Source organism: Phoca vitulina, unplaced genomic scaffold (assembly GCF_004348235.1).
Source record: "Phoca vitulina isolate PV1807 unplaced genomic scaffold, GSC_HSeal_1.0 scaffold40, whole genome shotgun sequence".
Classification (NCBI taxonomy): domain Eukaryota; kingdom Metazoa; phylum Chordata; class Mammalia; order Carnivora; family Phocidae; genus Phoca; species Phoca vitulina.
The window spans coordinates 16405739-16425359 of NW_022589743.1; the positions used below are offsets into that span (position 1 = coordinate 16405739).

Genomic DNA, 19621 nt, shown 5'->3' on the forward strand with positions numbered 1-19621 from the left:
GCTGTACCCATTAAAGACTAAATTACCTCGGTGGTCTAGTGCTCAACTGCAGGATTTCCTCTTGGTGGGGGTGCAAAATGTGTTACAGTCCTCCTGACAGGATGTCTTCATTTATTCTGGTATCTGTAAAGTCTGTATGAATCACCTAGGGATCTTGTTTATAATGTAGATTCTGATTAAGTAGTTTTGGAGATAGGCCTGAGATTCTGCATTTCTGAGAAGCCCCTTCACGCCTGGAGAATTTAGAGAACGTTTGGCAAACATGCATCCCCTTCCTTGCCTAGACTACTGCCTTTGCTGTCTGCCCAGAAATTCCCTATTAAAGCATGGTTCCTTTGAATAGTAAACACATTTCTCTGGTCAGTAGGATTCTCTTTTCTCTCAGTCCCGTTAGTGCTTTGCTTGAGCTTCTCGTGGAACAGAGCACATTTTTTGGCTATACTAGTATCTGTGTATATATCTTATTCCCTCACCCTGCCCCTCTCTACCTCCACTGTCCCTAACCCTATGTTCTCATAGATTCCTGTGCTTTTCATTCATAGTCCTTATAACAACTCTGATTGAATCATTATTTACATCATTGCTTTTATGGGTGTCTTCCGTACTCAATCAAAAGCTCCATGAGGCCAAGTATCATGTCTATATTGTACAACACTGTATTCCCATCAATGCCACAGCACCTGGCACGTAGTAGGTGCTCACTGAATATTTGTTGAACAGACTGTGAGGTTCTTGGGAACAGAAACTTTGTATCCCAGCACAGGGCTCTGCACATAACAATTCAGTACATAATTGCTGACCTAATGACAACAATCTTAGGAATGTTCAACAAACATGTTCTCATTCACTCAAGTCCTTCAACAGGAATCTATTGACTAGCTACTATAAGCCAAGCCTGATTCTGTCATCAGAGATCTAACAGTATTCAGAGAACATAAATGTAAAAATAATTCATTTCTTCAAGATGGAGTTCTCTATCCTTGATTTAAGTTCACCTGTTTTTCAGATCAACAGGTCCTGAAGGCCATGGTTTATGCCTTTATAAAGGTTTTTAGGTAAGAAGGTTTTTATGGAGGTTTCAAGGTTTTTAAGTGTCATATTATTAACTCAGGGTTGGGGAAAGATGTGGGGAAGGAAGACTGAAGGCACAGGAAGCTAGGTTGCAACCATGCAATTGTGAGATGGTGGTCTGGGCTAGAGGAGATGCTGTGGAGAGGAAGAGACTTGCATGGATGTGGGAGATATTTAGGGAATAAAATGAACAGGACAGAAACAGAAGCAAAGATGGACACATGGGACTGCAACAAACTTGAAAACATCAGAGGATACAATCACCAGAGTGAAAAAGCAGGTTGCAGAACGGGAGGAAATGTTTGCAGATCATAGATCTGATAAGGGGTTAATATCTAGAACGTACAGGAAATGTCTACAACTCAGCCACCAGAAAATCAAATAACCCGGTTCAAAAATGGGCAAAGCATTTTATTTGCATGACATACAAATTACCGACAAGCATATGAAAAGATGTTCAGTATCACTAATTATCAGAGAAATGCAAATCACAACCACAATGAGGTCTCACTTCACATCCATTAGGGTAACTACTATAAGAAAAACAACAGGGGCACCTGGGTGGCTTAGTTGTTAGCGTCTGTCTGCCTTCGGCTCATATCATGATCCCAGGGTCCTGGGATTGAGCCCCGCATCGGGCTCCCTGCTCTGCAGGAAGTCTGCTTCTCCCTCTCCCACTCCCCCTGCTTGTGTTCCCTCTCTCGCTGTGCCTCTCTCTGTCAAATAAATAAAATCTTAAAAAAAAAAAAGGATCATCCAGATAATATGAGTCCCAGGTGGAGAACAAACCACTCCCCTCCACAGTCCCACTTTTTCCTTTTTTTTTTTTAGTAGGCTCCAAACCCGCATGGAGGCCAACACCAGGCTTGAACTCAGGACCCTGAGCTCAAGACCTGAGCTAAGATGAAGAGTCAGATGCTTAACCAACTAAGCCACCCAGGCACCATCTTCCCCCCCGCCTTTTTCCTTTCCTTCACACACACACACACATATATCCACCAGGATATTAGTGGAAAAATTGGTGAAATTTCAATAATGTCTATAATTTAATTAATAATAGTGTACCGATGTTCATGTCCTATTCTTACTCATTCTACTATGATTTTATGATGTTCATATTAGGGGAAACAGAGTGAGAGACCTAAGGAGCTTGGTACTATTTTACAACTCTTTTTGGTCTAAATTAGTTCAAAATCAAAAGGTTTTTAACATTCGGTGTCCTACATTTTCCAGTTTACTTTCTCCCACTGCTAAACCTACACTGTCAATGTTCTTTTTTTTTTTTTTTTTTAATTCTGGAAAAACAAGAGGAGGAAACATAGATTTTATCACCTACAAACTGTTAGCATAGTGATGTATGCTATCTGGTCTTTTTTTTTTTTGCAGCAGATTTTTTAACATTTCTTTTTGCTGCTCATTGAAGAGGCAACTCTAAGATCCCGCCACAAAGACATCTCTGCTCTCTTCTTGAAAATTGTCCAAAAGTGAGAATGAGAAAAGAAATGCCGGTAGGTACACCAGCAGACCTCAGCGTTGGTGAGGAAGGGCTAAGGGCTGCCGAGTGCAGGAGACGTGAGGACCCCAGAAGAGAGAACGTGCAACTGTGAGTTTTGGCACAACCACCAAATGGGAAGTTCTCTGCGTTGAGCGAGCGGCTTATAGACCTTGAGGAGGAAACTCCATCACCAGCTGTTCGAACAGCCAGACGGGCGGCAGAGGTGGGTTTCAGGAGTTTCCCTATCTCTGGGTTGACAGCAACCATTGCCAAGAGCCACCTCATCTTTACAATCACTCTTCAGGGCTGAATAACATCTGTGGAAGACAAACCGCCCTGCTGCCACCAATATTCAGCTTCAAAAAGAGGAAAGCTGGGACACCTGGGTGGCTCAGTCGGTTAAGCGTCTGCTTTCGGCTCAGGTCATGATCCCAGAGTCCTGGGATCGAGTCCCGCATCAGGCTCCTTGCTCAGCGGGGAACCTGCTTCTCCCTCTACCTGCTGCTCCCCCTACTTGTGCCCTCTCTCTCTCTCTCTCTCTCTGGCAAATAAATAAATAAAATCTTTATTTAAAAAAAAAAAAGAAAAGAGGAAAGCTACACCAATCCTCATAACAGTTATAAAACCCTGTGCCGTGTTTCCTGTGAATCAGGGAAACTTTGGTGCCCCCCAAGCATTGCCCTGGACCCGTTCCCACAATATACAGCTGCAAGCAGTTCAGTCCAGAATACAAGAATCGAACCCTGGGGAAAAGCAAAAAGAAAACAAACAGATAAAAAAAGCCCCTGGATACGTGTGAAGGGAGAGCCCGGGGAGTGACAGCCAGGGAGTGGCCCTAAAGGGTCCCCAGTCAGGATGCAAGGGCAGAGGGCTCAAGGGGAATATGTCCTGAAGACAGGAAATTTGAATTGATGTTAATGGATGGTATACTTTAATGTATTGACACTTAATGTGATTAACAACAAAAACAAAACGTTTTCTCATTTGAGGCAGAGGATTTGGAGATAAGTTCGTGTCACATACATAGAAAACTAGACAAAAAGTAAGATGATTGTAAATTCTGAGCAAAGCAGAAAATTGTACGGGAAGTAAAATGCAGTCGTAGTATATCACCTAGCCCAGCTGTGACTAGAGAGTCGTAACAAGGCAAATGCTGAATATTTTTCTAACCCCAAATGGTGATTTTGGCAGGATGTGGGGACAGGAAGCTAGGGAGGGAAGGTAAATGAACAAAATCTTTCATAGACAAATAGATGATATGTATACAAAACTGAAAACTGCACTGTTTGGAAACGGAGGTATCTACCAAAAGAAATATCAAAGTGTTCACCTTTGGGGAGCAGGAAAGCGGGCAGGCAGGAAACTGCTGATTGTATACTAAAGCCTTGCAGAACTATTTGATCAACTAGCCATGTGCATATGCAACTCTGATTTTTTAAATTTATAAATATTCTTATTATAATATAACTATCTGGAAAGTAGTAGGCAACATGTCTGCTATTATGGAGTGCTTTTTTCCATATAAACTGGGTCTCTCTATAATCTGTGTTTTATAGTCCCATATTATTGAATGTAAAAGGCCACACACTTGACAGTCCAAATAATAATAATAACAGTGCCATTCTGACCCTCTTGCATATTCTAAGTTTTGAGTTTTGGGGATCTGGCATTTGTGTTCTTCAAAGCAACTAGTGAAATTGCAGTGCTTGGCCCTGAAAAGTACCATGAGTGTAGTTTTCTGAGTGTAAAATAAACAGATAATGTCCCTTTATAGCTGCAGACAAGGAGGCTTGGTAGAGCTGTCTTTCCAAATGCTATTTCCAGCAAAGGAGAATTGTATAAACACCCGGATTTCAGAGACTGTTGCTGCGTCCCAAGAAAGCAAATCCCGAACTGCTAAAAAGTCCGCTCTCCGGATATGTTGTTTAACGAAATGATGTGCAACTCTGACAACATTTAAATCGACGCCTGTTTTCCTGGATGCGCTATCCACTTGCAAAGTTGCTTTTTCAAGCCAGGAGAAAGAAGGAGAGATCTTCCCTGTCTCCCATATGCATGAAGATAATAAAACCTCTGCTTCTGCTTAGTTTCTGAAGAGTTTGGGAGTTCTGTGTTTCATTTAAATTAACATTTCTAACCCCAGAACTGCTGTCAAGCTAGGGGGCTGACCTTCCCTACTGTTTGGGCGCTGGGAACCCTCACCCCACCCCCATGCCACCAGGCGGAATCAGTTCCCCTGGGGCCAACCAGCATATGCTCTGCCCTCCCAGCCGCAGGTGACACCAGCTCAGCGTCAGTGGCTTCTCCCCCATCCCTTCCCGTGACCTCTATTACCTTTTTTCTTTTTAATGTTAAGAGTTTATTTACAACACTCCTTTGTTGTACAGAAATATGTAAGCTCAGTGTAACCGGTAGCCGTGGATAGTTACGACTTATTCATCAACCGTTGCTAAAGCCTGAGCACACTTACAATTTGTTGGTACAAAATCCCCAAACTTGGTGGAAGGCAGAATGTCACAGGAAATACACTTTTCGGCTGGGTGCATCGGTATCCTGGGATCTGTACCACAGGCATGTTTTGGGTTTTGGTTTTTTTCTTTTTAATAGCTACCAACTTCATATGAGCAGCCCAATCAATCCTAAAGAAGGTCCTAGCACTTTCCCTTCCCAGACCCCAGGGGATATCCTCAGCCCACTTTTCAGTACCCCCCCCCTCAGGCTCTGCCCTAGACGATTCCTTTCTAGCTCCCCCACCCACCACGAATAGATGGGAGAGGAAGTCTTTCTTCAGGCAGGCCTCAGTCTGTGGGACTGTACCCACAGGAGTCTGCTTGATCTTTGGGCTGGGATACACAGGCTTTATGGGCTAGCCCAGCACCTACCCACCACACCCGATGCTGGTCTTCCAAGGCGGTGAGTCAAAGGCAATCATCTGGAATACAACACTTTGTAATATAATCTCGGGAACCTGTTTGCACCCGAGACCCAAACCTACTTCACTCGGCTCCCAGAACCTTGGCTTATAGTGTGGCTGTTTCCTCTGAAATCTTTCACATTTTATGAAAGATTCTATGAACCATGAGGAAATCTCTTACCTTGGTATTTCGATGGATTAAGTTTTGGACTTCAATATTGAGAGGGAAAGAGCCCGCTGACCTAGGAACCCCAAAGGTCAGTGCCAGAGTGCCCACTGGCAGAACCACATAGACAAGGGAGGTGACAGAGGTGTCTTCCTCCTTGTGGCTTGGTATTTTACTGTATTGGAGCGTTTCCCTTATCTCTAACCCCTTTAGAGGTTATGCAATCCGGAGATTACTGTGTAAGCTCTCGGTCTGTGAGTAGCACCGCAGATGCACCTGCAACTCCCCTTCGGGGCGTCTCCCTGCTCTCAGAACGTGGGGGAGGAGGGACGTCCAGGAACTCTGGAGACTCGCGCCTGACCGAGCGTCCTTGGACCTGTCCCTGCAAAGGGCCCTTCACTGTCACCCCTGGCTGCCACTGCCTCTCTTCTATCATCCCGAAGCCCCCCTCCCTTCTGTGTGCTCTGGGCTTCCCCGTGCTCGCAGGTGGTGGCAGCTGGCTTCGCGCCCTCTCCACCCACCCCGTGGCCCCGGTCACCCCGGCCTTAAGGCGTCCACGCTGGTCTTTCTGGGGAAGTCTCTGCAGAGTCTGGAGCCAGGAAGCGACCCTGCCTGGCCAGGAGAGGAGCGTGCGGGGCAGCGCCTGCCTCAACGGCCCCGTCCGGCTGACAGCGATCAGGAGGGAGCCACTAGACCCCTCAGGGGTGGGGGGAAGCGAGGTTTTGAAGCCCTGAGCTAAGTTGCTGGGAGAGTCTCCCTACCCACTTGCCGCCCACCGCGCAGGCCCCTCCGTGGAGGCACCAGAGCGCTCCAGCCTCCTTGTACCCCTGGGGGAGGCTGCCCAGCTACGGGGGCACAGAGGTGGGGGGCACCGAGCAACAGCAGTATCTACCCAATCTGGGCATCCATACCTGTTAGGACAACAGTGGTGGCTAAGGTGGGTGGCCCCGGGTGGGGAGCTTCCAGCAGATGGGTTCCTGTTTTGACTTGCCCGGATGTGCCCTGTCCCCCACCCACGGAAGGAAGTGAGTGTGGGCACGGTGGGGAGGAGGTAGGAAATCGAGCCTCTGACTCTTCCCCTTTTGTCTTATTGATTAAATTCTCTTTTTTAAAAGGTTTTACTTATTTGTCAGAGAGAGAGCACAAGCAGGGGGAGCTGCAGGCAGGGGGAGAAGCAGTCTCCCCACTGAGCCAGGAGCCTGATACAGGACTCGATCCCAGGACCCTAAGATCATGACCTGAGCCGAAGTCACCTGCTTGAAGGACTGAGCCCCCAGGCGCCCGTTATTGCTCAAATTCTTAAAGCAGATGTGTCAAAGGCAGAGTTTCCTAGCCCCTCCAGGAAGCTGGGATTCGGCAATAGATGGTGAAAGGCACTGGTGTTGGGGTTCAGGGAAAACAAAAATGAGCAAGTATTTCCTTGGGCACAGGCCCAAGAAGGCGAAGGCGGGAAGGGCTCGGGAGCAGGCTGCCCACAGAGCTGATTGACCCGGTGCCTCCTGCAGAGTACGCACATAGTGCGGGCTCTGGGACCACACACATGGTGGGGGCTCTGGGCCGGTTTAGTCCAACCCCGACTCCAAATGCTGCTCTCACGGGTGCCCTCCTGCCAATCTGCCTTGCAACCTTGGCATACAGAAGTTTCTTCTTTTCACCACTGCCTGCTTTCCTGCCCAGAAGCCTTAAGCCCTAAACACACTGAAGCCAGATGACCGCCATGTCTTAGGGGAAATTGCAATTTCATTAATGCCAATGTATCCATTCTCTATAGACATTGGGGTTACTTCCATTTAGAGAACAATCACAAAAAGTGTTCTCTATGAAAACCAGCACAGCTCAACATCCAGATACAATAGCACTAACTTTTTTATTCACACACCTATTAGGTCTTATCTTACCACACAATCCATTTTCCAAAAACAAAGAATTCAGCCCATTATCCTGGCCTTTGGAATGGGTACCGAAAGAATTATCCAACTTGTATTCCGAATCACAGATGAAAATTATTCTAGGAATTTCTGGAACATGATAGATGTAAGGAGACAGCAAGAGAGCCAATGAAACATCCAAACTGTCCTAGGGCCAAGGGGAAGGTCGACAACTCAGGGAACACTCAAGTCTTTCTTTTATATGGAGACTTCATTGTCACTGCTAAGATCCCCCGCTGAAATGACACCCCTTGAGTTCCCAGCTTAGGACTCTTCATACTACAGGACCAGCCCCAGCAGCCCTGTGGGCCCCTGTCTAAGACACTGGTTTAATGAAGCCATAATCCATGCACTTGATGAGACATTCCCGGGCTGTCTGCACCACTGCCGCCTTCTTCTCATCTGGCTCTTGTTTGCCCACAACAGTCAGGATCTCCAGCAGCTCACTCTCCACCAGCTTCTTGGCCAGCTCAGCGTCGGCTGCCAGCAGGTTATAGGCAATGACTAGGCCCCGGTGTTGGACTGACAGCTGGTCGTGCAGGCAAAGCCGCTGGAGGATCTCCAACCACTGAGTTGTCTGGAGGGCAGAGGTGGATAAAGAAGGATTAGAGAAATCAGTGGAGGGACAGCGATGGGACATTTGGGACAAGATAAATAGAAGGCAAGAACGTATCTGGTTATGTGCATGGGACTCAGCATACGCCTATCTGAGCCCATTGGGACTAGCTCACAGATGCCCACCTCCTTACCAGAGCCAGGGTGGGAACCCAAAAACTAGAAGGAACTTGACATAATCCAATGCCTTTCATATTATAAGTGGAGGAACTGAGGTCTAGGAAGGGGAAGTAACTCAGCTATGATCATACACGTGAAAACAGTAGAGAATAAACACCCACCTGTCCATTTATTTTTTAAGGATCTGGAGAAGCAAAGGGACAGGCCCACTGCATGCCTGATTGGAATAGGGATGGAGGGTGTTCAGAAAGGAGGATTCTAACCCTGGGCACATAGGCAATGCCTGCTTCTGCCTACCCAAGTGCCCTTAGAGACATGAGCTCCAGGCATGCCTGGGCTTGCGCTCCACCAGTCCTGACTGCAACTGGAATTAACACTGGAGTCTGGAGTACAGCCTCTCCTCCATCCCTCCTCCATCCCTCTTCTCCATTCCCAGTTGTGAAGCAGCCCAACTACTGTGAATGTGGAAGGCAGGACTCTAGACCATCTGATCACTCCAAGAGACAGAGTTGGAGCTAACAATAGAACCAGGAGGCTTGACTTTACAGCATTCAACAGACACACATGAGCGGCAGAGAAGAATAGTTATTGGTATGGGTTTTGGAGTCAGAGAGACCATTTCAGGTCCTAGGTTATAGTCACTTACCAAATATGACCTTAGATCAGTTTTTTAACCTCTCCAAGTCTCAGGAGCCCTTCCGTCATCTGGTATACCTACTTCTTCACATTGTGATGATTTAGTGATACGGTGCATGGACAGAGCTTAGCACAGGGGCTGGAGCATAGTAAGAGCTCAACAAAGAGAAGTGGACAGAGATGATGATTTTAGCCACTAATCCAAGGATTCCCCCTTTGCACGGGACCTGTTACCTCACCCTCCATTTGTCAACAGGGACAGCTTCCTACATGGACCCCTCTCAAATGGGGAGACAGGCACAGAGGGGAAGAAAAGACAAATTATTGGCTTTTTGGCTTCTAAGCAGATTTTCTCAAATCTGCACCAAGCCTCCTACCACAAGAAAAGGAAATTAAAATCTATCTAGCTGTGGTAGGGTTCAGGGAAAGGTTTAATGTTGATGGGTAATATAACAAGTCCCGTGCCATTGCTCCCAGGCACAGATATCTAGCCAAGATTTCAGAGCCCCTGAGGAAGAAAAGAAAGAAGTGGCCAGGAGACGGTCAGCAATCCTGAAGGATTCCAATCCCTTCTCAACTACCTGGCAGTGTGGCCTTGAGCTAGTTACTTTTCTGCACTCAGTTTTCCTCTCCTGTCAATAGGGATAATAATAACCATACCCACCACCCAGGGTTGTTGGGAGGATGGAATAACTTAATAAATGTAAACGTTTAGAGCATCACCTAAAGCCCAGGAAGTGGGTGAGTCACAAAGCGCCTGGTGGGAGTCTTGATTGAAGTTGTGTGACCAGTTACTTCAGCAGAGGCCATTGTAGGGCGGGGGTTTCAAAGTGTGGTCTCCAGGCCAGAAGCACCCCACCTAATCTACTGATTCAGAATAGCTAGGGAAGTATTTTAACCAGCCCTCCAGGTGACTCACACACCTTACAGTTTTGAGAAACTTGCCTTAGGGGGCAATGCTAAAACCCAAGGACCAACCAGGAAGAGCTACATCTGGCAGAGAGACCCTTCTCTGGTGCCAAACAGCATAAGCACCTGTGCAACTCAGAGAAGGCGTGTGTGCAAACACACACACACACACACACACACACACACACGCACCCCTTAAACTGACTACCTAAAAGAGCCTGCCAGGGGAACCTGCGTGGCTCAGTGGGTTAAGCGTCCGACTCTTGATTTCATCTCAGGTCATGATCTCAGGGTCATGAGACAGAGCCCCGCCTTGGGCTCCCTGCTCAGTGGGGAGTCTGCTTGAGGTTCTCTCTCTCTCCCTCCCTCCCCCCGCCATGTGCGCTCACTCTCTCTAAAATAAATAAATCTTTAAAAAAAATAAATAAGAGCCTGCCTTTAAAGCAGACTTGAGTACATTTGAATTGAGATGCTTACATTTTTTGTCTTCAGTGGAGTTGATGCCCACAAACTAAGTTCAGTTCAGTGAAATGAAGACATTTTCATTTTGCACTGCCATGTTCGTGATTGCACATATACCACTTTGCTGAGACGGCCACAGTCCCACCAAAGGATCTGAGCATCATGTTCACATAAGAGGACCTGCCATCTCTTTGCCAAGCCACAAGCTCCCTACGGTACCCCCACCAAGTCCATGGTCTTCTTGGGGAGCTCGGGGGTGCCATAGCAGTAGCTAGTGTTAGTGTGGTCCTCCTTGTTATCATTCTGAAGTACTGAGCTATAAGCACCACCAAAATCACTGGGTGAAACTACAGTGGGAGGGACCCGAGTTAGCTCATGTGGGAAGTCCCCACAATGGATGTAAGAGGCCACACGGTGTAGACCCTCCTTCTAAGGTGGGAGGAACAGATACCCAGGGACCTGGGAAGTGTTAGCACGGAGGCTGGTCTCCCCGCAGAGGATCACACAAGGCAGTCCCCTTCCTGCCCCCAGGACCCGCTCTCACCACTTGGGTCATCTTGAGGCACAGTTTCTTATGTGCTGCCGTCAGCATGGCCAGCGCCCCTGCGGCCGCATTCTGCACCTTGTCATCATCCTCCCCGCAGAGCAGCACCACCAGCTTCAGCCGGTCATTCCCATCAGCCAGGAACCTCTCCTGTACCTATGGGAGCGAGGCGGGTACGTGGCTCAGAGAAAAATTCCCCCACCTGCCAGCCTGGAGAGGGAAAGAGGCACCTGAAGCCATGTTCTCTGACCCAAGATTCTTTGGAGCTTTCCTTTGAGCAGCTCGCCCACGCCACCTCCCCCAGGAAGTCTCCTCTGATTAGCTGGATAAAGGGGCTATAAACTCTCCAGGTACAAAGTTAAAGAGAGTTTAGGGGTTCTCCATACGGCATGTGCCACCACTTCTGTTTGCATTCAGCTACCCACACCAGGGGAAAGGGCAGGCACACACCCATGAATGGTAGATGTTGCCCAAAGAGCCATGTTTCACTTCTCTTTGGGGAAGCCTGGTATGCTTCTCCCACAACAGATGGGCCTTCAGGGTCTGCCATAAAATGACTTTGCAGTCCCTGAAGGTGCAGGGGTTGGGCAAGAGCAGGGGACAGAGGGAGAACTGCTGTACCATTCAACAGGAGAAGGACGAGCTTCCCACGGACCCTAAAGTCAGGAGTAGAGCCTCCTAGGGCCCAGGGCCCTCATATGTCTCAGAGTTCACTGATCCCCACCACCACCACCACCACCTGCTCCACAGTAAAATCTGGTTGGTCACATTTAAGGGCATTTTGTTGGGTCAGGTTTCCTAGAAGTGGAGCTCTAAAAGGGTCAAAGGTCGGTCACGGCTGCCCAGGTTATGACCCTCCCCCTGCATCTCCCTGAAGCTGGAGCAGTGGTCCTCAGAGGCAAGAGGATGACAGATGGTCAGTGCATGGGGCACAGTGGTGACTGGGAAGCAGATACCCCCAAAGGACTACATCCCCCTCCTCTCACATGTAGATGTGGCCATAAACTAGTTCTCATCATGGAATGTGAGAGGAAGTGATAGGTGTCGCTTCCAGGCTACCATGGCGGAGAACTATAGGGGCCTTTCCTGTGGTCTCTCTCCTCATTCAAGTGGAGACCACTCCCAGAGTGGCAGAGAGGGAGACAGTTCTTTTTTAGGGTGGGGGGTTGCGGATAGTTCTTGATGGTCGAAGAAGCCTGGATCCAAGTCATTGCTTAGAAGAAAGCCACTGGATCCAAACGTGAGCAAGAAGTGATGTGAGTGAGAAATGAATTTCTATCCTGTTGGGACCGCTTTATTTTGATTTGGGTTGTTGTAGCAGCTGATGTTCCCAGAGGAAGCCTGTCTCCCCTTCCCATCGTCCCTCCCCTCCTCTTTCTTTGGATATACTCTCTTCTCCCATGAGGCTGCCAGCCCCCCAGGCCAGCCTCAGGCCAGCTCCCCGGTGGATCCTGTTTAGATTGATTGATTGATTGATTGATTTGATTTGATTTGATTTATTTTACTTCAACAGGCTTTCACGGGTTGGGTTTTCATTCTATACCAGTGGGAAGATCCAAGACCTTGAGGTAAGAATTGAGAGCAAAGAGAACGGGTCTCCCAGTAAGCCCTATATGAGGGCCCAAAAGGGCCACTTAGCCTGGGCCTCATGTTCATGAAGGGCCTCAGATTTGGCCCTATTGTTGCCCCTGATGAGGTTATACCTACAGGCATAGCATTACTCTGGCAGGACGGAAAGAAGAAGACATTCATTCACCATATGGTTATAATTTCTCCCCATTACTGGACCGTGAAGCTATTGGCATGTTCTGAATTCATTTTATGTATATAAATCCTATAATTACTCTGTGAAGAACACAGTTATAGTGCATTGCAGTTTCCATGGGAACAGCAATAGTTCATTAAATGTTAACATTTAAAATATCCTAAAATTTTTGTATCTGTGTTTGCTTTTCTTCATTTTGTTATGTATGGGGAGCTTCGATAAAATGTAAGTGGTCTAGCCTCTTTTGGCCTCTAAGAGGCCCTGGTCTTATATCCTTCTCTGCTACAAGATTATTCAGACATAAGTAACTTAGGGAAATGGTACCTTCCATCTCACCCAGCTCAAGCTAGGGGTTAAACCCTTAGCTAGGAACAATACTATTTTGTGTGTTTTCCTTGTCTCCTTGGTACATATATTCTTCTCAGGGTCCCTACAGGGAAGGGGGCTGCACTCCAGGAGAAATACAGGGGTTCCTGCGTTCTCTGGCAAAATGCTACCTTAATACCACTGTAACCCTCAATCTCATGCCAGGCCCTGCTGTGTGGCTTGACTCTTCATGCCAAGATCACTCCCCACCCCCATCCTGAGCCCGCCCCCATCCCGAGCCCACCTCACCTCCTTGTTCACCACCATATTGCACATGCATTCAGTGGCCGCCTGCCGCAGCTGGTCATGATTCTCGAACATGTAGTTCTCAATGTCAGGCAAGGCCCTCTCCTTAAAGATCTTCTGCCTAGGGTGTGAGAAGTAGGGAAGGGAGGCCACTGAGTCCTCCGTAGTGATCATTTGGAGTTTCTGGCCACCCAAGGGCCATTCCGCCCTACTGGTGGTTCCCTCCCACATCCTCGGCCAACATGGTTTGGATGACATTGATCCCGCCCCCCAGTTCCAGGAAGGGCACCAATGGGCATAAACTAAATGACAGCATAGCATCCTGGTCATAGCCATGGGCTGTGGGATGAACATGTCACCAGGCTAGATTCTTCGGTTTTTTTGCTGCAGAAGAGAAACTCTTTCTCTCCTGCTGGACATGAAGCCAAGAAGATGTGAGGTCCGGAGTGACCCTTGTGATCGTGACAGAGGGGAAGAGCCCATTTGAGAATGAAGACAACACAGGCAGGAGAAGTGGACAGAAGTAGGAAAGTGGGGAGTAGTAGGGAAAGTAGAGAAGCAAAGAAACAGGGAAGTGGAGGAGCTTTGTAACGCCTGCATCTAGCCGCACCCGCATCTCGTCACCCCAGACTTTTATTTCCATGGGTCATTAAATGCCTTTTATGCTTAAACCAGTTGCAGTTGAGTTTTCTGCTCCTTGCAACTGAAAGAATCATAACCTAATTCTCTCCCCCATCCCCTTGCTCCCAGGAAGGAACCCCCACCCATCCATTGGGTATCTTTTTTACTACTTTAGTCAGAAAGAAGTGTCTTTATGATCTCCTTTGCCTTCATACGTTCACTATGGGCTAACTCAAATCCCTTCCACTGCAAGTGTCTACCCCCTGCCTTCGATCCCGTCCTCAGAGGAAAGCACACACACTACATATGAAGTTTCTGGGGTGCCTCTCTCCACCCCCGCTCCCTCCCTCCCCACCTCACTCACCGGAGTTTGTCACTCCGCCCAGACAGATTCGTGAGGCCCAGGAGAGCCTCGTAGTTCTGGAGCCCATCCCTCTGTGTGTCCAGGAGACTCACGAGAGGCCGCACCACCTCATACACCTGTGTGGAAGGGTCAAGAAGTGAGTCGGGCAGAGACCATATGCCCCCAGACCCTACCATTTATAGGTGCCCCGCTTTAGAATTTCCAAAATGCTTGTCCACCCACTGTCTGATGCAGCTTTCATAATGACCCTGAGAGGCAGGACTGTTTCCCTTACTTTGCAGATGCGATAACCCCAGTTTCTAAGAGGACAGTCCTATTAAGTCAGAAGCAGAGCCAAGCCTGGAGTCCAGGCACCTCCAGTTCACTGCCCTCTCTGTGATGGCACCATGCCCCCTCCCAGGCCGGGGGTAGGGCGACAAGGGGAAAGGTCCCTGGGAGCAGAGGAGACTCCTCCCATTGCCCCATCCCACCCACCCTGGCACCTGGCACCCACCCGTTCCCCCGGGAAGGCGATGTCTGGATTAGAGACGGCGGCAATCTTTGCCAGAGCGTGGGCGGCCTTCACCTTGCCCACATCCGTGCCCTCCAAGGCCAGGGGAATCAGCGCCTGCAAGAGAAGGCACGGTCACTCCTCCGTCATGGACATCGAAGGCCTCTCTTCCCACCCGCCCTTTCCAGCTGTCCGCCTCTGCGGTACAAGCAGGGCTTGAGCATCACAGAGAACGATTAAATACAGAATCAGGGATTCACTCCCTTGCTTCCCGGCACACTTCGATGTCTTCACCTACACTCTCCGCCACCCATCCACACTGCTGGTTTTTGGAGAAACAAATGGATCTGTGTTGACCCCCTGACTTAAGTCAAATCTAATCATCACAGCAGCCACTTCCTGAGTGGCTACTATGAACCAAAACTTTAAGTGTATTTTCTGTAATCCTTGTGACATTCTGCAGAGTGATTGTGCAATTTTCCCCCCATTTTACAGATGAAACTGGCTCGGGGAGATTGAGTAATTTGCCCAAAGTTCTGCAGCTAAAAAGGGGACAAGCAAGAATGCAAAGACCAATCTTCTACAGTGAAGTCCACGACGGTCTGTGCATCTGTACCGGGCTTCCTTCCAATAGCAAGGAGGATAACTGGGATTCCACACCATAAAATCAGGCAGAAGACAGTTTGGGGCCATGAGCACAGACAGGACAGTATTCCAGGAGGTTGGGTTGGGGCACAGGGTACATTATTCTTGGGCCAGGCAAAGAGCATGCGTGTACTTGCACACACACACACACACACACACACACACACACTCCTCCCCATGGATCACCTTCTAGGATGGCAAACCTTATCCCACCAATTACCTTGCCACCACCTTGAGCCACAATGGTTCCTCGGTCTTTAGGGTTATCGCAGAGTGCCAGGAATACCCTGTAGGGCGAGGATGAAGGACACATAATGTGCACCCTTCCCAGGCATCCGCAGGCCAGCCAGTCAGACCTGGTGAAGCCCTAGAAAGTGCTGCCCCCGGCATTAGCCACCTTGGCCAGATACTGCCATGGATATAAGGAGCTGGGGAGAAAGTGAAGCCAAGTGAGGCTGCAAAGAGCCACTCACTCCCTATTTGGGGAGACAACAAATGGCTCCTTGCTGCCCATCAACCAGGAGAAAATCTTCAACCTGGATGCACCCCAGGACCTCCATGATCTGGCCCTTGTCCCCCTCTCCGGTCTTACTAGTACCTTCCTGTGCACCCCATACTTCAGACATACTGTAGGAGAACCCCATCTCATTCACTCCTTCTCCCTCTGTCCTCAGCGTCTGTAGATGCTGTCCCTTCTGCCCAGAACCATTCCTCCCTGGCATTTCGGTGACTCTGTGTCTCCCTTCATGGTTCCACTGAGTTGTCACATCCTCCAGGAAGCCTTCCTGGTTTGCCCTCCCACCTACCTCCAGTCTGGCTTGTGCTCCAACCAACCCTCTGTTTCCCCCACTGTACCGTAACTGGGAGCCTGTCTGCCTCCTCATCACACTGCACAGAAACTGTGCCTTTTGTCTGGAAGAGCAGGTGCCACACAGGGCCTGGCAAACAGGTAACCAGGATGGACAGTGACCTCTTTCCACCCAATGCAAATGTCCACCTGTGATCCCTGCCCTGCCACGTCACTTTTCGATGTTGATCCCCTTCTGTCTCCTCTCCAGGCCCCCCAATGACTCATTCACTCATTTACACCCCTGCCACCTCTATCCCTGCCCAGCCTCCCCCCCAGACCCCTCAGACCCCAGCCCTGGCCCGCTGCAGCCCCACCTGGCCAGCAGCTCTTTGGTCTGGTCGGTGAGGATGGCACTGTCCGCTTTCACCATGCAGGTCAGCGCGGAGGTGACCCCAGCCTTCAGAAGCCGCTTCACACGCATGTCTATAAAGTCCTTCTTGTCCTGGGGAGACGAAAGGGTGGCAGTGGGGAAGGAGCCAGGGCACCAGGCCAAACTATATGGGAACTAAAGGTGGTGCATTTCTGACTGCTAGTGGCAGGCTGAATAATGGCCCCCAAAGATGTCCACGTCCTAATCCCCAGAACCTGTGGCCGGTACCTCACACAGCAAAAAAAGGACTTTGTAGATAGGATTAAATCAAAGGATCTTGAGACAGGGAGATAATCCTGGATTATCTGGGTAGGCCCAATATAATCACGAGGGTCTCAACAAGAGGGACGCAGGAGGGTCAGAGTTAATAGAAGGTGTAGCAACAGAAGCAAGAAGCTGGAGTGATTTAAGGTCACTAGCCAAGGAAGGTGGCTTCTAGAAGCTGAAAGAGACAAGGGAACAGATTATCTTCTCAGAGCCTCCAGAAGGAACCAGCCCTACTGACACCTTGACTTTGGCCCAATGGGACTGATTTTAGATTTCTGACCTGGAAATATGTCAGCACTGGAAGTTTTAGAACTGGAAGATAATAAGTTTGTGTCGTTTTAGGCCATTACATTTGTGGCAATTTGTTACCACAGCAATTAGAAACTGATATACTCTTCCAGATTCCCTTTGCCCAAACAACAGCCAAGGGGGTTTCTGGCATGTTCTCCTCTTCCTTGCCCCCTCCCCCACTCCCAGTACAGAGCCTGAGCAGCTGGTGTGGCAAGAAAATCATCCCAAAGATCTTCATTCACAGAGAAGTGAAATCAAAGAGATCATCCAAAACCCTAGATAACCCAAATATTCCTTTTTTTGCAAAAGGTTGGCTTTTTATTGGTGGGGGGAGGGGAGGAGTTGGATGGGGGAGTTGGGGGATTAGGCAGGAGGGAGAGGGGATAGGGAGCAGATAAAGTTGACATAACAATGGATTGGGTTGTGCTGGAAATCCAAAGTCTGCCCCAGGGTTGAACAGTCTCTACAGATAATTTTTGAAGTGGCTGGGAAGACGCTGGCCGTCATGTGCAATCTCTAGAAGCCACATTTGAACTTTACAGCAGCAGAACCACTTCCCAACTTATTATCTTCCAGTTCTAAAACTTCCAGTGCTGACATATTTCCAGGTCAGAAATCTAAAATCAGTCCCATTGGGCCAAAGTCAAGGTGTCAGTAGGGCTGGTTCCTTCTGGAGGCTCTGAGAAGATAATCTGTTCCCTTGTCTCTTTCAGATAGAATTTAGTGATTCAGCACTTCCATACATCACCCGGTGCTCATCACGACAAGTGCCCTCCTTAATCCCTGCCACCTGCTATGTCGTTCTAGGAGTCAGTTTTTAAGATTTTATTTTTTTAAATTTATTTATTTGAGAGAGAGAGAGAGAGAGAGAAAGCACAAGAGGGGGGAGGGTCAGAGGGAGAAGCAGACTCCCTGCCGAGCAGGGAGCCCGATGCGGGACTCGATCCAGGGACTCCAGGATCATGACCTGAGCCGCTATGCAGCTTTAAAAACTGATTCTGATAAAAAAAAAAAAAAAAAAAAGCAGGGACACCTGGGTGGCTCAGTTGGTTGAGCGACTGCCTTTGGCTCAGGGCATGATCCCGGAGTGCCGAGATCGAGTCCCGCATAGGGCTCCCTGCTCAGCGGGGAGTCTGCTTCTCCCTCTGATTAAATTCTACACCTGAAACTAATATTACACTATAGGCTAACTGGAATTTAAATAAAAACTTTAAAAAAAAATAATGGCATAGCAATATGGAAAACACCTAAAGTGTTTTCCCAAAATTGGGCACAAAATAATAACAACATTCTGATTATAACTATGAAAAGAAAAAAGATGCACAGAGAAAAACAGCCTCTGGTAGGTAATATAATATACCAAGATGCTGATAGTGGTCAAGGGGAGATGATGTCATTATGAGTAGTCATTTTCTTTTCTCTGCTGTCCACCTTCTTGTTTGTTTTGCAATGTGGTTATATTACGTTGACCATTTAAACAAATCTAAGTCTTTTACAGGCTGGAAACACAATGCATATACATTCATATTTAAACCACATACAAAGCATACCCTTGAGTTCAGGGGATCCCTGGGGAGGGCCCCAAGGGGGTTTGTGACATCTGGGCTACTGCTGACCGGCATCTCTCCCCCTCTCATTATTCCTACTTAGTACCCATAGCCCCAAATCTAGATATCCCAGGAAACAAAATTTCCGTAAGTGTTGGAAACATGAAATACACTGTCTGAGGTCCATGAAACTAACAACATAAACGTTCATCAAGGCTCCATTTGATTTTCAGACTACAAATGGCTGGATCTTCACCCCCCACCCCACGTAAACATTAAAACTGGGGGGGAATGAGCACCACTTAGTGGGGGAAATGTATCCATGATCCTCTTCAATTTTTCTGTGTGCTATTGCAAGTCCTCCCAAGCGCGCGCACACACACACACACACACACACACACACACACACACACAGAGCACCCAGACATCACTACCTTTCCGTTCACCTCTCTGGCAGCCTGGTGGCAGGGACCCCTCCAGCGTCATCCCTAGCCCTACCTTAGGGTGCTCCTCGGGCACGTGCTGCTTGGAGAACTTGGCGAGCTGCACCAGCTCAGGGATGACCTCCTTGACATCGTAGCTGTTGGTGCAGTTCACCAGGGTGGTGGCCACTGAGTACAGGATGGTCTTATCAGCAGTCTGGAGTTACGGGGTGGGGGGGCAGGAGGAGAAAGGCAGAAAGGAAACTTTAGAAAACATCTCTGCTTCCGGGACGGCTCCCTGGCCGGGCCGGTGAGTTGGTTTGGGAGGAGTGTGGCTGATGCAGCCCAGCTTGGAGAAGAGCAGGTGGCAGGAGAGGGAGGAGGGAGGAGGAACTGGGAGCTGGCTCTGCTCATGCAGGGTGGGCAGAAGTTTCTCCTGCACCTGCAACAGCACCCCTGAGAGCATGGGTGGGGACCCCCTGAGTGTGCAGCTTACTCTGTGCCTCTTTCAAAAGCC

At 48.7% G+C, this 19621-nt stretch overlaps 1 protein-coding gene across 1 annotated transcript in view; it reads right to left on the reverse strand.

Annotated features, from left to right (window-relative positions):
- Positions 1-7890: 7890 nt before the first annotated feature.
- Positions 7891-19621, reverse strand: part of UNC45B (unc-45 myosin chaperone B) — a 30020-nt gene continuing 18289 nt past the window's right edge. The window contains exons 13-20 of the mRNA XM_032429011.1: positions 19181-19321; positions 16522-16649; positions 15578-15644; positions 14716-14829; positions 14223-14338; positions 13241-13358; positions 10861-11016; positions 7891-8151 (exon numbers count right to left, since the gene is read on the reverse strand). Coding sequence (XP_032284902.1) covers positions 7891-8151; positions 10861-11016; positions 13241-13358; positions 14223-14338; positions 14716-14829; positions 15578-15644; positions 16522-16649; positions 19181-19321 — 1101 coding nt within the window. The remainder of the gene's footprint in view (positions 8152-10860; positions 11017-13240; positions 13359-14222; positions 14339-14715; positions 14830-15577; positions 15645-16521; positions 16650-19180; positions 19322-19621) is intronic.